Below are 16,576 nucleotides of genomic sequence, written 5' to 3' on the forward strand. Positions count from 1 at the left end.
AAAACTACAGGCCCCCCAACCTCGAAATTTGGCAACACAACCCATCATCCACGCCTCTAGGTTGATACAACAAAAAGAAAAGAAAAATAAAGTCCTAATTAGAGGGAGAGCAATAATTGTTTTTATCCAATTACTGCCAGTTTAGAGGGCTAATCTCTGCCCACTTAGTCTCCTAGCAACCAACTCAGCCAAGGGACAGCCAGGGTTCAGTTAGGGGACAGCAGACTTAGGCCTCTCTTAGGCTTCTTCCACAGATTATCTAATTTGCACTGGATTATATGGCAGTGTAGACTCAAAGTCCTTCTACACAGCTATATAACCCATTTAGAATCTTATATTATCTGCTTTGCACTGGATTATCTTGACTCCACACTGCCATATAATCCAATTCAGTTTGCATTTTATACAGCTGTGTAGAAGGGGCCTCATATAATCCAGTTCTAAGCAGATAATATAAGATTATCAATATACGGTAGAGTCTCACTTATCCAACATAAACAGGCCGGCAGGATAAGTGAATATGTTGGATAATAAGAAGGGATTCAGGAAAAGCCGATTAAACATAAAATTAGGTAATGATTATACAATGATATATATAATATATTTGTACACTCATACATACATACCCATTATATTATATTATATTTACTTATATATGTAATATATTTTATATAATATTATAGATATAATATTAATTATGATATTATAATATATATTATATATTATAATATATAGACTTAGGGGAGTGGCAGCATATAAGTCTGAATAATATATATATATATATATATATATATATATATATATATATAATATATATGATATATATATGATGCTCTTAGATTGCAGGTAAACTATACATCCCAGGAGCTAAATACATACATACATATTTTTGCCTTTATTATGTGCATGCATATAGCCATGTTGTCTCATTCAATCTCTCTCGTTTTCTCTCTCTCTCTCTCTTTCTCTCTCTAGCTGGCACTGAGAGGACCAGCTGGCCCAATGGGACTGACTGGGAGGCCAGGCCCCTTGGTAAGTGAGCAAAGGAACATAAATAAGTCACATAAGGGAGACTGCTATTGTACGGTTACATTATTGCACATTTACGTTATTGCACATTTACGTTATTGTACATTTACGTTATTGTACATTTACGTTATTGCACATTTACGTCATTGTACATTTACGTTATTGTACATTTACGTTATTGTACATTTACGTTATTGCACATTTATGTTATTTCACATTTACGTTATTTCACTTTTACGTTATTTCACTTTTATGTTATTGCACTTTTACGTTATTGTACTTTTACGTTATTTCACATTTACGTTATTGCACATTTACGTTACTGCACATTTACATTATTGTACATTTACATTATTTCACATTTATGTTACTGCACATTTACATTATTTCACATTTACGTTATTGTACATTTACATTATTGCACATTTACATTATTTCACATTTACGTTATTGTACATTTACATTATTGCACATTTACGTTATTTTACTTTTACGTTATTGTACATTTACATTATTGCACATTTACGTTATTTCACATTTACGTTATTTCACTTTTATGTTATTTCCCTTTTATGTTATTGCACTTTTACGTTATTGTACTTTTACGTTATTTCACATTTACGTTATTGCACATTTACGTTACTGCACATTTACATTATTGTACATTTACATTATTTCACATTTATGTTACTGCACATTTACATTATTTCACATTTACGTTATTGTACATTTACATTATTGCACATTTACATTATTTCACATTTACGTTATTGTACATTTACATTATTGCACATTTACGTTATTGCAAATTTATGTTATTTCACATTTACATTATTGCACCTTTACATTATTGCACATTTACGTTATTGCACTTTTACGTTATTGCACTTTTACGTTATTTCACATTTACGTTATTTCACATTTACGTTATTGCACTGCAGAGAAAGCGTACACAGAGTGCAATCTGCTTTTTTCAATCTCCATGTGTCAAGTATAAGCGCAACCGGCGAAATAGTCGTGAATGCATCCTAACTCATAGGAGAATTCCATGTGCTCTTGTGGCTTCTGCACCCCAGTGGCCATTATAATCAAGTACTGCATTTGCAATGATATATGTCTTGTGTCTCTCTCTTTTTCCATAGGGACCCCCAGGTAGTACTGGAATCAAAGGCGAATCAGGAGATATGGGGCCACAGGTATGTACCTTCCCGCCTGAGAGCGAGGGGAAAACCGTCCCATTGTTTCCATAGCAGAATTTTAGAACGCATCTCACAAGGTTGTCCACCTTTGTGATGTCTTTTCCCGTGAATCTCATGCATTGTCCTCTGTGTCGGTTTATTTCAGGGTCCACGAGGCGTCCAAGGCCCTCCAGGTCCATCAGGAAAACCAGGACGTCGGGTATGTAGAAGTAGATAATTTCTTACGTAATTGCATGAATTATACTCAGCATGATACTACATGTGCTTTGACCAGAAGTTGTCCACTTGGCGTGCCTCTGTTGTTGCTGTGAGAAGGTCCACCATTGTGCATGTGCATTGTAGTCAGTGGTTTGTGGTTTGTTCTTCTCCACACTCGCATGTCGTGGACTCCACTTTGTGGCCCCACTGAAGTGGATTATATGGCAGTGTGGAGTCAAGATAATCTAGTTCAAAGCAGATAATATAAGATTATAAATGGGTTATATAGCTGTGTAGAAGGACCTTGAGTCTACACTGCCATATAATCCAGTGCAAATTAGATAATCTGTGGAAGAAGCCTAAGAGAGGCCTAAGTCTGCTGTCCCCTAACTGAACCCTGGCTGTCCCTTGGCTGAGTTGGTTGCTAGGAGACCAAGTGGGCAGAGATTAGCCCTCTAAACTGGCAGTAATTGGATAAAAACAATTATTGCTCTCCCTCTAATTAGGACTTTATTTTTCTTTTCTTTTTGTTGTATCAACCTAGAGGCGTGGATGGTGGGTTGTGTTGCCAAATTTCGAGGCGCCTTCCAAGTCTCCCAATCTTCTCTGTCCCTAGGAGGGAGTGTCTCATCTGGCGTCAGTGACTGATTGAGGTTCAGGGCTTTAGTCTGCCACTTTTGGACTCTCGTTTGCGAGAATCTCTATAGATCTTAGAAATCTATTTCTTGATTTAAGGCGTTGGTGTGCTGGCTGATATCCAAACAAGGGATGGGCCGGAGAAAGGCGGTTCAACCGTGAGGCAAACTAGGCAGTTGCCTGTGGCGCCATCCTCCGGGGGGCGTTGTTGAGGCAATTCCTGCGGCCACGGCTACCTCTTCAAGGAAAGAGGTTGCCGCTTTGGGGAGCAGAGAAACGCCGCTTCTCTGCTCCCCAAAGCGGTGAACCCCTTACTTCTCGCCCCTTCCTCGAGGCCCGGTCTCCGGGCTGCCTGGCCATGTTCCAGAAGCATTCTCCCCTGATGTTTCACCCACATCTATGGTAGGCATCCTCAGAGGTTCTGAGGTCGGTTGGAAGCTAGGTAAGTGGGATTTATATATCTGTGGAAAGTCCAGGGTGGGAGAAAGAGCTCTTGTCTGTTTGAGGCTAGTGTGAATGTTGCCATTGGGCAGCTTGATTAGCATTTAATGGCCTTGCAGATTCAAAGTGAAATGTAAAAAAGGAAAGTATGGTATATAGCAGGGGTCCCCAAACTAAGGCCCAGGGGCCGGATGCGGCCCATCGAAGCCATTTATCCGGCCCCCACGGCACAAGGGCAGAAGGGGGTTGGGCTAAATGACCTAAGGGGTCTCTTCTTCTCTTACAACCCTTATTATTGTTGTTGTTGTTATTATTATTATTATTTTATTATGGCATAGCAAACAAGATAGATATGCTGGATTTCGTTTCACAAAATCACAAGTCGAACACTTCCCAAGTGTCTAGGAGTGTGTGATGTATTTTCGGATGATGAGCGCAGATCCCAATAGGGTGGCCTTTTGCAGTTGGCAGATCGTAATTTTGTCAATTATTATTATTATTATTTGAAACGCAACAAGATGAGTCCACAGCAGACACTCTGCTGGCTGTTGTCTTGGATCACACGTCGGACCCTTCCCAAGTGTCTAGGACTGTGTAATGTATCGGTGAATAATGCGGGCAGATCCAAGTAAGGTGGCCTTCTGCAGCTGACAGGTGGTAATTTTGCCAGTGTCGATTGTGTTTAAGTGCAGGCCAAGGTCTTTAGGCACTGCAGCCAGTGTGCCGATCACCACTGGGACCACCTTGATTGGCTTGTGCCAGTCTTTGCAGTTCGATCTTTAAATCCTCATATTGTGTCAGCTTTTCCAATTGTTTCTCCTCAATCTTGCTGTCCCCTGGGATTGCAACATCGACAATCCATACTTTGTCTTTTAATTGAGAATTATTATTATTATTATTATTATTATTATTATTATTATTATTATTAACATTGAGGCTGGGTGGCCATCTGTCAGGGGTGCTTTGCTTGTGCTTTCAGTGCACAAAGGCAGAAGGGGATTGGACTCAATGGCCCAAAGGGTCTCTTCCAACCCTCTTTTATTGTTGTTGTTATTATTGTTATTGTTATTATTCATTATTATTATTATTGCTCGGCCGACTATAGTCCGGCCCTCCAACGGTCCGAAGGATCATGAACTGGCCCCCTGTTTAAAAAGTTTGGGGACCCCTGGTATATAGTATGTAAGTACTGTTGGTAATGTAATATTATCTTCTATATAAACAATTTTTAGTGGCACTTGTTATACAAGCTGCAAAAGAAGGGGATTATGGTGTCGTATTTAACATCAATCTACACTGGATTTGGCTAGAAACAGTGGTAGATCATAGCCCTGTCCCTATAGAATCTCTTACGTTTACTCGTAGTATATATTGCAATGAATACTTTACTCAAGGTATCCACTATTTGGCACTTTAATTATAATTAGGAATAGTTTTTCCATATTACCTTTGCAAGTGTTGCCAAGTGTATTCCTTTATGTTAAGAATGATACTATTGTTGTGAATGAGAATACAAATAGTGGATACCTTGAGTAAAATATTCATTGCAATATATACTACGAGTAAACATAAGGGATTCCATAGGGACGGGGCTATGATCTACCACTGTTTCTAGCCAAATCCAGTGTAGATTGATGTTAAATACGACACCATAATCCCCTTCTTTTGCAGCTTGTATAACAAGTGCCGCTATAAGTTGTTTATATAGAAGATAATATTACATTACCAACAGTACTTACATACTATATACCATACTGTAGATTATAGACACCTGCGTTTTGACTTGCAGATTCAAAGCCTGGCTGCTTCCTCCCTGGGGTCATCCTTGGTTGGGAGGTGTTAGCTGGCCCTGATTGTTTCCTGTCTAGATTTCCCCTGTTTTCAGAGTGTTGTTCTTTATTTAGGCTTTTGCTTAATCCCTTATTATCCAACATTTTTGCTTATCCAATGCTTTTATTTTTCTGTGATTGGTTTGGGGGGGGGGGGAGCAGCAAAATTCTGTTCGCCTACACTTGAAAATTACCTTGGGCAGCAGAGTAGCCAAGCGCAAGGGCAGATGTCTCCACTGTATCTGGTTGTGATCCCCAGGTTGTGAGAGTCAGCTTTTGTACGATGTTATTTCTAGCGCCCACTTTTTGCTTGATAATCAAGCAGTGCTTCTTGTAAATCAGAGCACGGTCCAGAGTGACTCCCAGGTGTGTTGTTGTGCTGCAATGCTCCAGTGGGATTCCTTCCCAGGTCATCCTCAGAGCTCGAGATGCTTGTCTGTTCTTATGATGAAAAGCACATGTCTGTGTTTTAGATGGATTAGGGATCAGCTGGTTTCCCCTGTAATAGGCAGTAAGAGCACCTAAAGCTTCAGAGAGTTTCTGTCCAACCATTTCAAAGCTCCCTGCTTGGGCGGTGATGGCTTGATCGTCAACATAGATGAAACTCTCTGTCCCTTCTGGCAGTGGCTGGTCCTTTGTGTAAATGTTAAACATTGTTGGAGCAAGCATGCTCCCCTGAGGCAGGCAATTCCTCTGTTTCTCTGACCCTCAGGATATAATCAATGGTTTCATCGGTTTCCTTGTACAGTCTGCATTTTGGGTCATCAGCTGATTTTTCGATCTTGGCCTTAGTTGCATTTGTTCCTGGGCTGCAAGGATCAGGCCTTCTGTCTCCTTCTTCAGGGTCCCATTCGTGAGCCAGAGCCAGGTCTCCTCCTTATCAGCTTTTCCTTCAATTTTGTCAAGGAACTTTCCATGCAGTGTTTTGTGGTGCCAGCTGTCAGCTCTAGTTTGTAGTGCGGTTTTCTTGTACTGGTTTTTTTTGTCTGCTGTGCTTTGAGGAGTTTCTGATTTTTGACTTCAATCGAAGCAGGTTATTATTATTATTATTATTATTATTATTATTATTATTATTATGCTATTGTTAGTACCATATTGTTTTTGTTGACCCTACTTTTCCACTTAGAGAGCTAGTTTACTGTTTTTCTTTGAAATATGGTATATTCAAAAACCTTTAACCTACTGATGCCTTAAAATAATTTCATTGGGATCTATTTTCATTTTGAAATTTTCCACCCTCAGCTTATACTCGAGTTAGTAAGTTTCCCCAGTTTTCTGTGGTAAAATTAGGTGTCTCGGCTTATATTAGGATCGGCTTATACTTGAGTATATACAGTAATTTCCTTTCCCCTGACCCTCTCTTTCTCTCTTTCTTACCAGGGACGTGCCGGCAGCGATGGTGCCCGAGGGATGCCAGGCCAGACGGGGCCGAAGGTAATCTAAACCAGTTTTGGTCTCAGTTTCTTTGGAGAGTCATAGATGTTCTAGGAAACTTGCCGCTGATGTGGAGAAACTCCATTCGGGAGACTCTTTCATGATTCGAGCACCACTAGTACACAACCTCGGTAGCTTCAACAACAATCTCGGGGTTCTAAGTATCTTCCAAGCTACAAATCAGATAATTGGCATGACTTAACTCTCATGTCAACATCTTACGACATTCTGGGATGTGTAGATGCCTTTACCCAGTGGCACAGTGTGTTAAAATGCTGAGATGCTGAACTTGAGGACTGAAAGGTTGCAGGTTCTATTGTGGGGAAATGAGTGAGCACCCGCTGTTAGCCCCAGCTTCTGCCAACCTCGCAGTTTGAAAACATGCTCATGTGAGTAGATCAATAGGTACCGCTCTGGTGGGAAGGTAACGGCGCTCCATGCAGTCATGCCAGTGGCCACATGACCTTGGAGGTGTCTACGGACAATGAATCCGGGGAGCGGAGAGAGCTCCTGCTGTTAGCCCCAGCTTCCTAGCAGCTCTTCGGCATAGAAATGGAGCTGAGCACCAACCCCCAGAGTCGGACACGATCGGACTTAACGTCGGGAAAACCTTTAGTTTTTAACCGTCACCAAAACTGCGAACCCCAAGAGAGCATGGGATTTAATTGTCATGGCAACATGGCAAATTTTCAGATTTGTAGTCTTGATAGGCTTAGAATTGTCTACCGAAGAAAGCGACCAAAGTGACAGTCACCAAAATAACAAATAACAAATTAGGGGTTGTTGTGAGTTTTCCAGACTGTCTGACCATGTTCCAGAAGCATTCTCTCCTGACGCTTCTCCCACGTCTATGACAGGCATCCTCAAGGTTTATTTATTTTATTTTTATTTATTTATTAAACTTGTATGCCGCTACTCCCAGTTTGGCTCGGAGCGGTTTACAGAAATATATTAAAACAATACACTTAGCTTTAAAATAACCATAAAAACAATAAAAGCAACAATAAAAACAGACATAGCCCTGAGTTTTTCACCCATTGAAAGCTTGTCAGAAGAGAAAGGTTTTGCAGGCTTTCCGAAAGGCAAGTTGTGAGTTTTATTGGGAAAACTAAGCAAGGTTCCAATATAACTCACAACCTCTGCTATAGATGTGGGCGAAACATCAGGAGACTTCTGGAACATGGCAATACAGTCCGGAAAACTCACAACAACCCTGTGATTCCGGCCGCGAAAACCTTCGACAAAAAACCTCAAATTCCATAAGATGTTGCCAGAATTGTTGAAAAATTGCACTGTAATTCTGTGATATGAAAGGGCTCTAAATGGGGTACAGAAATGGAACTATGAATAACCCGAATCGTGGATTTATCTCTGCGTTCCTGGGAGGGAAACCTTGCATTTCTTTCCCTTTCTTCTGTCTCGTTCTCAAAAGCGACAGAAGTCATTAACCCGCGCATCTGAATGCAAGGAAGTTTGCCTGGAAGTCGTATATTAGAAGGCTTAAGTGCTTGACGATGGGGGGAACTTGAAGTGGAAATGGAGGAGGGGAGAAAAGGAGCCGCAAATCATTTGTCCCCGAAGTGCGGCAGCCGTTGTTGCTGTCGTTTGCTTTTCCCCCCCAAGGAAGTTACATTAGGGAACGAGGAGGGCTGTATAATGGATAGCCTGTGAGCCAGAAACTCATTGAAGAACACGCGAGGAGACTCCAGAACCCGAGAGGGACATCATTCATTGCCTCCCCTATTGTCCCCGCTGCCTCCGACAAGGACAACTGAAATTGCTTCCCTCGGGTCAACCCATTCCGGTTGAATTTAGGGCGGAATGACAGGCGGCGGAAAACACGAGCCCTATTGCATTGAAAACACCCAGAACCACCCATTAATCCGTCTTATGCCCCGAGGGCATTGGAATAGATCCCTTTCTGTAACTCCTGATTTGGGAGAAGCCGGCTCCGAACAACCTGAACATTGCCAAAGTACCATACTGCACCCACCATATGGTAATTCAACTTTCCGGTTGAATTTAGGACAGAATGACAGGCGGGAGGAAACACGAGCCCTATTGTATTGAAAACACCCAGAACCACCCATTAATCCGTCTTATGCCCCGAGAGCATTGGAATAGATCCCTTTCTGTGACTCCTGATTTGGGAGAAGCCGACTCCAAATAACCCGAACCTTGCCAAAGTACCATACTGCACCCGCCATATGGTCATTCAACTTTCCAGTTGAATTTAGGGCAGAATGACAGGCGGCGGAAAACACGAGCCCTATTGCATTGAAAACACCCAGAACCACCCATTAATCCATCTTATGCCCCGGAATAGACATTGGAATAGATCCCTTTCTGTGACTCCTGATTTGGGAGAAGCCGACTCCGAACAACCCGAACCTTGCCAAAGTATTATTTATTTATTTATTTATTTATTTACAACATTTATACCCCGCCCTGCTCACCCGAGGGGACTCAGGGCGGCTTACAAAAATTGGCAAAATTTAATGCCCAAAATACAATCATAAAAACAAAGCAATATACCCGCCATATGGTAATTCAACTTTCCGGTTGAATTTAGGACAGAATGACAGGCGACGGAAAACACGAGCCTTATTGCATTGAAAACACCCAGAACCACTCATTAATCCATCTTATGCCCCGGAATAGACATTGGAATAGATCCCTTTCTGTGACTCCTGATTTGGGAGAAGCCGACTCCGAACAACCCGAACCTTGCCAAAGTACCATATTGCACCCACCATATGGTAATTCAACTTTCCGGTTGAATTTAGGGCAGAATGACAGGCGGTGGAAAACACGAGCCCTATTGCATTGAAAACACCCAGAACCACCCATTAATCCATTTTATGCCCCAAGAGTATTAGAATAGATCCCTTTCTGTGATTCCTGATTTGGGAGAAGCCGACTCCGAACAACCCGAACCTTGCCAAACTACCATATTGCACCCGCCAAAAGTCGGAGACACCTCCAGTTTTGTGGGGTCACTTTCTATGACCCCCAGAAACCCCTCGATTAGGGGGAATCCAGCTTTGATCAACCTGAACCATGCTAAAGGTGTAATATTGTATCCCCAAGGAGTCATAGAATCATAGAATAGTAGAGTTGGAAGAGACCTCATGGGCCATCCAGTCCAACCCCCTGCCAAGAAGCAGGATATCGCATTCAAAGCACCCCCGACAGATGGCCATCCAGCCTCTGCTTAAAAGCCTCCAGTTTTGTGACCCCAGAAACCCCTCAATTGGGAGGAGTCCAATTCTGATCAACCTGAACCATGCTGAAGGTGGTGTCCCCAAAAGTCGGAGACACCTCCAGTTGTGTGGGGTCACTTTCTGTGACCCCAAAAACCCCTCGATTAGGGGGAGACCAACTCTGATCAGCCTGAATCATACCGAAGGTGTGATATTGTGTCCGCAAAAGTCGGAGACACCTCCAATTTTGTGGGTGACGCCTGGAAGCCATCCGATTTGGAAGAAGCCAACTCCGATCAACCTGAATTGGAATATTACATCCTCAAAATTCAGGGGCACCTTGAGTTTTGTGTTGCGTGAGACTTGGGGATTTTCAGGAAGCAAAATAAGCTTTGATGTCCCAGTTATTGGAGACCAAACCGATACGTTCCTTGGGCTGATATTCAAAGGTGGAGCTCTCAAAGAAAGATGCACAATCCTCAGCTCTTTAGTACAGTGGGCCTCCAAGTGTTTTGGATTTCAGCTCCCACTGTTCCAACAGCTGGTTGGGATTTCTAGGAGTTGAAGTCCAAAACACCTGGAGGCTCAAAGGTTGGGAACCACTGCTCTAGTAGAATGAGATGTTCTCCTGGAGCAGGAGTCTCAACATATACACACATCTTTAGAAAACTCCATAAACCATAATATCTTTATTAGAGACTAGCTTGGGGACCCAGCGGTGCCCGGGTTATTTGAGAAAGGCATTGTTTGCCTGTGTTTGAAGTGTAGTTTCGATGCAATGTCAGCTGGATCCAGTGAGTGTGGGTGAACGACAACTGCCATATGCAGGTCCCTTCGTACACACTCCATCCTCCTGTAATCAGCGTCAGGATGTTGAGAAGCTCTATGTTGCAAGTTTGGTTTTGATCAGTGATTGTAGGGGGTCACAGTGCTCTCAGGAAGTGAGTGAAGATACTGCAGGTCCCATCATCTGTGGTCCAAACTCTTCCAAACCGCACCAGGGTGTAGGGCAGGTCATGAGTGGTCTGTGTGTCAAGAGTGATCTTGATCAATCATAGGTGGAGGTTGTAGTGGTCTTAGAAAATGAATGAAGGCACTGCAAGTCCCATTATCCCTGGTATGTCCTCCCCCAAACTGCACCAGGACAAAAAGTGGGTGAAGGGAGGTATGTCTGCCAAGTTTGGTCCTGATCCATCATTAGTGAGAGTAACCGTGGTCTGTTGGAGACCAAATGTTTGAAAGTACTGCTAATCCTATCATCCTTGGTCCAGTCTTGCGCAAACCGCAGCAGGACATGAAGTGGGCCCCATTGCCCCTGTGTGTCATGTTTGGTACAGTTTCGTCATTCGTGGGTATCACAGTGGTCTGTGGGAGGTGAATCAGGTGAAGGTACTGCAAATCCCATCCTCCTTTGTCCCTCCTCCACCGAAATGCTGCAGCGTTTAAAGTATGTCATTTGGGATATGTGTACCAAGTTTGGTTCAGTTCTGTCATTCGTGACAGTTGCAGTGGTCTGAAGAAGTAAGTGAAGGTACTGTAAGTCCCATCAGTCTTGGTCTGTCCTCCCCCCCCCCCCAAACTGCCCCAGGGATGTAAAGGGGGTCATGGGGGTTCTGTCTGCCAAGTTTGGTCCAGATCCGTCATTCCTGGTGGTCACAGTTGTCTGTGAAAGTGGGTGTTATGGTTGAGCCTTCGGGCTCCGGTAATGAAAGAAGGGGTCGTAAGACTCCTCGAGAGTCAGACACTCTCGAGGAGCGTGAAAGGAAACGGCTCCGGGATTTGTTTGCAGAGCCGACACATGAGGACTCATTTGAGGGTTTTTCTCAGGGTTTGGAGGAAGAGGTGGCCAGCTCGGAGGAGGATGATATGGAGTGGACTCGTGTGAGGGAGAATTTGGGTGTTGGGGAGGCAGGCAGTGAAAGCATGGGAGGTGATTGGCGGGTTGCAGGATCAGACCCATGGACTGGTTGGAGGGATGGAGCGGGATCCACAGCTGGGGATGCTGTGGGGTGTAGTCGAAGGTGCTTAAGCTCTGATGAGGATGAGGATGTTGGGGCGTCTGGAATTGGGATGGCAGCTGACAGCGATGATGAGCTTGAACTGTGATAAAATGGGGTTTGGGACCAATGTCTAATTGCGTTGGGCAAGGTAATCTGGACGGACGCTTGGGCTCTTGCTGGGGAATTTCCTGAAGACGGGCAATATCTACTTTCACTGGATTGACGCTGGACTGACTGACTACGATTCCGGATTAACCCTTCTACTGTCTATCGGTGTGACCTTTGGATTCCTTGACGACTACGCTTGGCTTTTGATCTTCTGGACCGGATTGGGACCCTGCTGACTGCCGTTACCCTAAACCTGAATCTTGATTACAACCACGCTCTCGTTCGCTGCAGGGAGAAGTAAACAAGCCTGGTTTACTCCCCTGCTGTTCCTGAGTAGCAGAGAGGAATCTGCCGCCAGTCTTCTGTTTACATTCCAACTCCTGTTGATTCCCTTTTATTTGCATTGTTTGCCAAGCTGAAGTAAGCTCTTTGATTTAATCCGGATTATACTCCTGTTTAACCCGGTTTTTCCCTTTGAACTGTTTAAGCTCAAACTGAGCTGCTTTTTGGTTATTTAGCACACTGAAGTCAAGTGTTTGCCCTGTTCTTTGTTCCTTACGGGCGTTTTTAGTTCTGTAACCTCAATAAACTGAGTTTTGTTTTACTTGCTGGCGTTCTGTCTTTGACAGTGGGAGCCAATCTGAAAGCTGCCACATACATACATAAATACCCACATACATACAAACTTAGATAGATAGATAGATAGAGATAGATGGAGATTGGAGGAGGAAATGGAAATTTTGAACTGACCCGTTTTTCTTTATTTTATTTCAGGGTGATCGAGGTTTTGACGGACTGGCCGGACTACCCGGGGAAAAAGGCCATAGAGTATGTTCGTTGGCTTCTTCTATTGTTTTGGGTTTCCATCCCATTTTAAACAGACGTGGGTAGGAATGGAGGAAGCCACATGATGGTCCTTGGAACCGTTGTGTCTTTTGATGATAAGGGTCTACCAAGACATTGGCTGATTCTCCTTTGTGATATTTTTTAGGGTGATTCCGGCCCTTCAGGCCCTCCCGGAGCCCCGGGTGAAGACGGGGACAGGGTAAGTTGTGGTGCCACCTCGTTTCAGTACAAAAAATTTATATAATTTCATCCCTATATGTGCATCTCTCGCTGTGATGGCAACACAGCATAGGTGAGGAATATCATTTAGACAGGCTCGATGGTCTCGTCTCGATGAAGTTAACATTTTTATACCTCCTGAAGGCTGTCAGGAGAAAATATGCACCTTGTTGCCAACATTGACATGTTTCTGAGGCTGTTGGATTGTTACTGAGAAATCAAATGTGAACAAAACATTGAAAAAATAGAACCAGGCCTAACATGTGCATGGCTTTAAAAGAAGATTATCCTTAAAATATGAGCAACTATACATTCAGTAATTTGAGTAAATGTGGATAAAAAGTGTATATGGAGAGCAAAACAGTGATTGGGATCCTGTTGGTGATGTATTTACTAGGTATGTCCAAAAAATCGTTTTGAATCTTATATCGGATTTATATCGGATTGTTCTCGCTTTTTGAGACGCACTCCGAGACGTTGTCTCACAGCGCAACCGGCAATGTAATTTGAACCATCGTTGGCCCATTCTCTAATTGTCTCTTAATGTTTCGTTAAATTTTTTTCCATATTATTAAAAAAAATTATCTAGCTTTTCATTTCGTTAAGAATAGTTCTTGCTGGATCATAGCATACCTTTGCAGAATCAGTAGTCTATTTCATTAAGAAGGCATTGCCTTTCAGGCTTGTGGGATCACATAGCCAGAGACACCATTGATTTCCAGAGTTCTTGCTTACAAATATAGCAAGGGAATTTATAGTTTTCTAAGTATCTTTGCACTCCGTGCCAGGGCATTGCTTGGCGTGGTCACTGGTCCAGTGTATTGTAAAACGTTATGAAAATTCACCAAAAATCATAGGAGACAGGAAACGTTCTGCAATTTGTTGAGCTAAGAGTGTTGAATGTGTTCTCCCACTGTACCAAATTTGATGAGGATAGCTCAAGAAATGAGGGCGGGAGAGCCCTGTAAAAGTCCCCCCGGGTTCCTATTTTTGGTGATTGCGCATGCACGTCTGCAATTTTAGAAACATTTAGAATCATTACAAATTTTCGGAAATATCCGAAATTTTTGGATGAAAAATTCGGAAATACTTTCCATATCGAAGCGCCAGCGCTCCCTACTTTAGAAACGAGAATTGAAACATTTTTTTTCATCAATTGGACATGCCTAGTATTTACATGTAACTCTATTACGCACGCCTTTGTTTGGAACTCCATTATACATATCTATGTCTGTTTGGATGTTGCATAAGGAGCTGTTCACTACCTCCTTCTACAACATTCAAACAGATCTTCCAAAGGCAGCTACTATTGTGTAGAGATTGTGAACGTATTTTTAATTTTTGTTTATTGTGGAAATTTGGGCTTGGCCCCATATTAGCTGCCCCAAGTCCCCGCGAGGAGATGGTGGCGGGATATAAAAATAAAGTTGTTGTTATTATTATTATTATTATTATTATTATTATTATTATTATTATTATTTATTGTATGACACAGCAAACAAGGTAGATATGCTGGATTTCGTATCACAAAATCACAAGTCGAACACTTCCCAATTATTATTATTATTATTGTTATTATTAATTATATTATTATTATTATTAATATTATTATTATTATTAGAAACACAACAAGATAGTCCACAGCAGACACTCTGCTGGCTGTTGTACTGGATCACATGTCGGACACTTCCCTAGTGTCTAGGACTATTATTATTATTATTATTATTATTATTATTATTATTATTATTATTATGAAACACAACAAGATGAGTCCACAGCAGACACTCTGCTGGCTGTTGTATTGGATCACACGTCGGACACTATTATTATTATTATTATTATTATTATTATTATTATTATTATTATTATCACAACAAGATGAGTCCACAGCAAACACTCTGCTGGCTGTTGTATTGGATCACACGTCGGACACTTCCCAAATGTCTAGGACTATTATTATTATTATTATTATTATTATTATTATTATTATTATTATTATTATTATCACATTTCTCTATGTAAACTTGATGCTGACCTGGTCTTCTAACTATCTTTTTCGCTTCTTCTTCGCTTCTTTCTGTTGACATTCAGGGTGATGATGGAGAAGTTGGACCAAGAGGTCTTCCTGGCGAACCCGTAAGTCTCAATAGGATGGAGAAAACATTACTTTATCCTTTATTTGGCTCAGATATCATTTTTTGAGAACTTAAGTTCTCAATGCTCATGCTATTCTGGAAGCTGAAGAACAAACCATCTGGAGAACCGACGGTTGAGGGCAACTTCTTGAGAGGATTATGGTGTGTTTAATGTCACCATTCCTAGGTTGAGCAGCTATGGTTCTGTCTTCATAAAACAACGTTGTGAAATGGATACCTGGCTTGTTGTACAAGCCCTCCACAATTCATTGGGGTTAAAGGCACAGGACCCACCCACCAAAATGAAAATCCACAAATTGAAAAATTGCATCTATTTAGGAATCTCTAGTCCTTCTATATATCTCCATGGTCAAGTTCTGTTGGAAGTTGACCATAGAATTGCAATGGATGACAGAGATTCCTAGGGAGGTGTTCCTTCTAGAGATCTCCATGTTCTAAAGCATGACTCTATGGCAGTGGTTCCCAACTTTTTTTGACCAGGAACCACTTGACTAGGGACCACTTTGACCAGGGACCACTTGACCCAGGACTACTTTGACCAGGGACCACTTGACTAGCGACCACTTTGACCAGAGACCACTTGATCCAGGACTACTCTGACCAGGGACCACTTTGAGCAGGGACTACTTTGACCAAGAACTACTTGACCAGGAACCACCTTAACCAGGGACCACTTGACTAGGGTCCACTTTGACCAGGGACCACTTGATCCAGGACTACTCTGACCAGGGACCACTTTGAGCAGGGACTACTTTGACCAAGAACTACTTGACCAGGAACCACCTTAACCAGGGACCACTTGACTAGGGTCCACTTTGACCAGGGACCACTTGATCCAGGACTACTCTGACCAGGGACCACTTTGAGCAGGGACTACTTTGACCAAGAACTACTTGACCAGGAACCACCTTTACCAGGGACCACTTGACTAGGGACCACTTTGACCAGGGACCACTTTGACCAGGGACCACGTGACCCGGGACCACGTGACCCGGGACCACACTAACATTAGCACCAAAAGGGTTACAAATCAGTTTTTGGTCAACGTTAGATTTGGTTTTGGTTATTTGCAGTGCCGTTTCAGAAAATTGCATTGGATAGACCACATCAGCTCTAGTTTCTGATACAGAACATATGCCATCCAGTAGTCACTATCTGCTCACCCAAAGAAAACCATAATGATCTAGAGCTAATGTGGTCTATCCAATGCAATTTTCTGAATCAGCACTACAAATAACCACAGAAACAGGCTTAAAAACGAAGACACCAAAGTGCCCA

The 16,576-nt window shown here is 42.4% G+C and overlaps 1 protein-coding gene across 2 annotated transcripts in view; it reads left to right on the plus strand.

Moving 5' to 3' along the window:
- col5a1 (collagen type V alpha 1 chain) overlaps positions 1-16,576 on the plus strand; it is a 180,029-nt gene that overhangs the window by 85,619 nt on the left and 77,834 nt on the right. For both annotated transcript variants that reach the window (XM_062960419.1, XM_062960418.1), the window contains exons 14-20: positions 976-1,032; positions 2,172-2,225; positions 2,374-2,427; positions 6,713-6,766; positions 12,852-12,905; positions 13,069-13,122; positions 15,234-15,278. In XM_062960419.1, coding sequence (XP_062816489.1) covers positions 976-1,032; positions 2,172-2,225; positions 2,374-2,427; positions 6,713-6,766; positions 12,852-12,905; positions 13,069-13,122; positions 15,234-15,278 — 372 coding nt within the window. The remainder of the gene's footprint in view (positions 1-975; positions 1,033-2,171; positions 2,226-2,373; positions 2,428-6,712; positions 6,767-12,851; positions 12,906-13,068; positions 13,123-15,233; positions 15,279-16,576) is intronic.

The sequence above is a fragment of the Anolis carolinensis genome, unplaced genomic scaffold (assembly GCF_035594765.1).
Source record: "Anolis carolinensis isolate JA03-04 unplaced genomic scaffold, rAnoCar3.1.pri scaffold_7, whole genome shotgun sequence".
Lineage (NCBI taxonomy): Eukaryota > Metazoa > Chordata > Lepidosauria > Squamata > Dactyloidae > Anolis > Anolis carolinensis.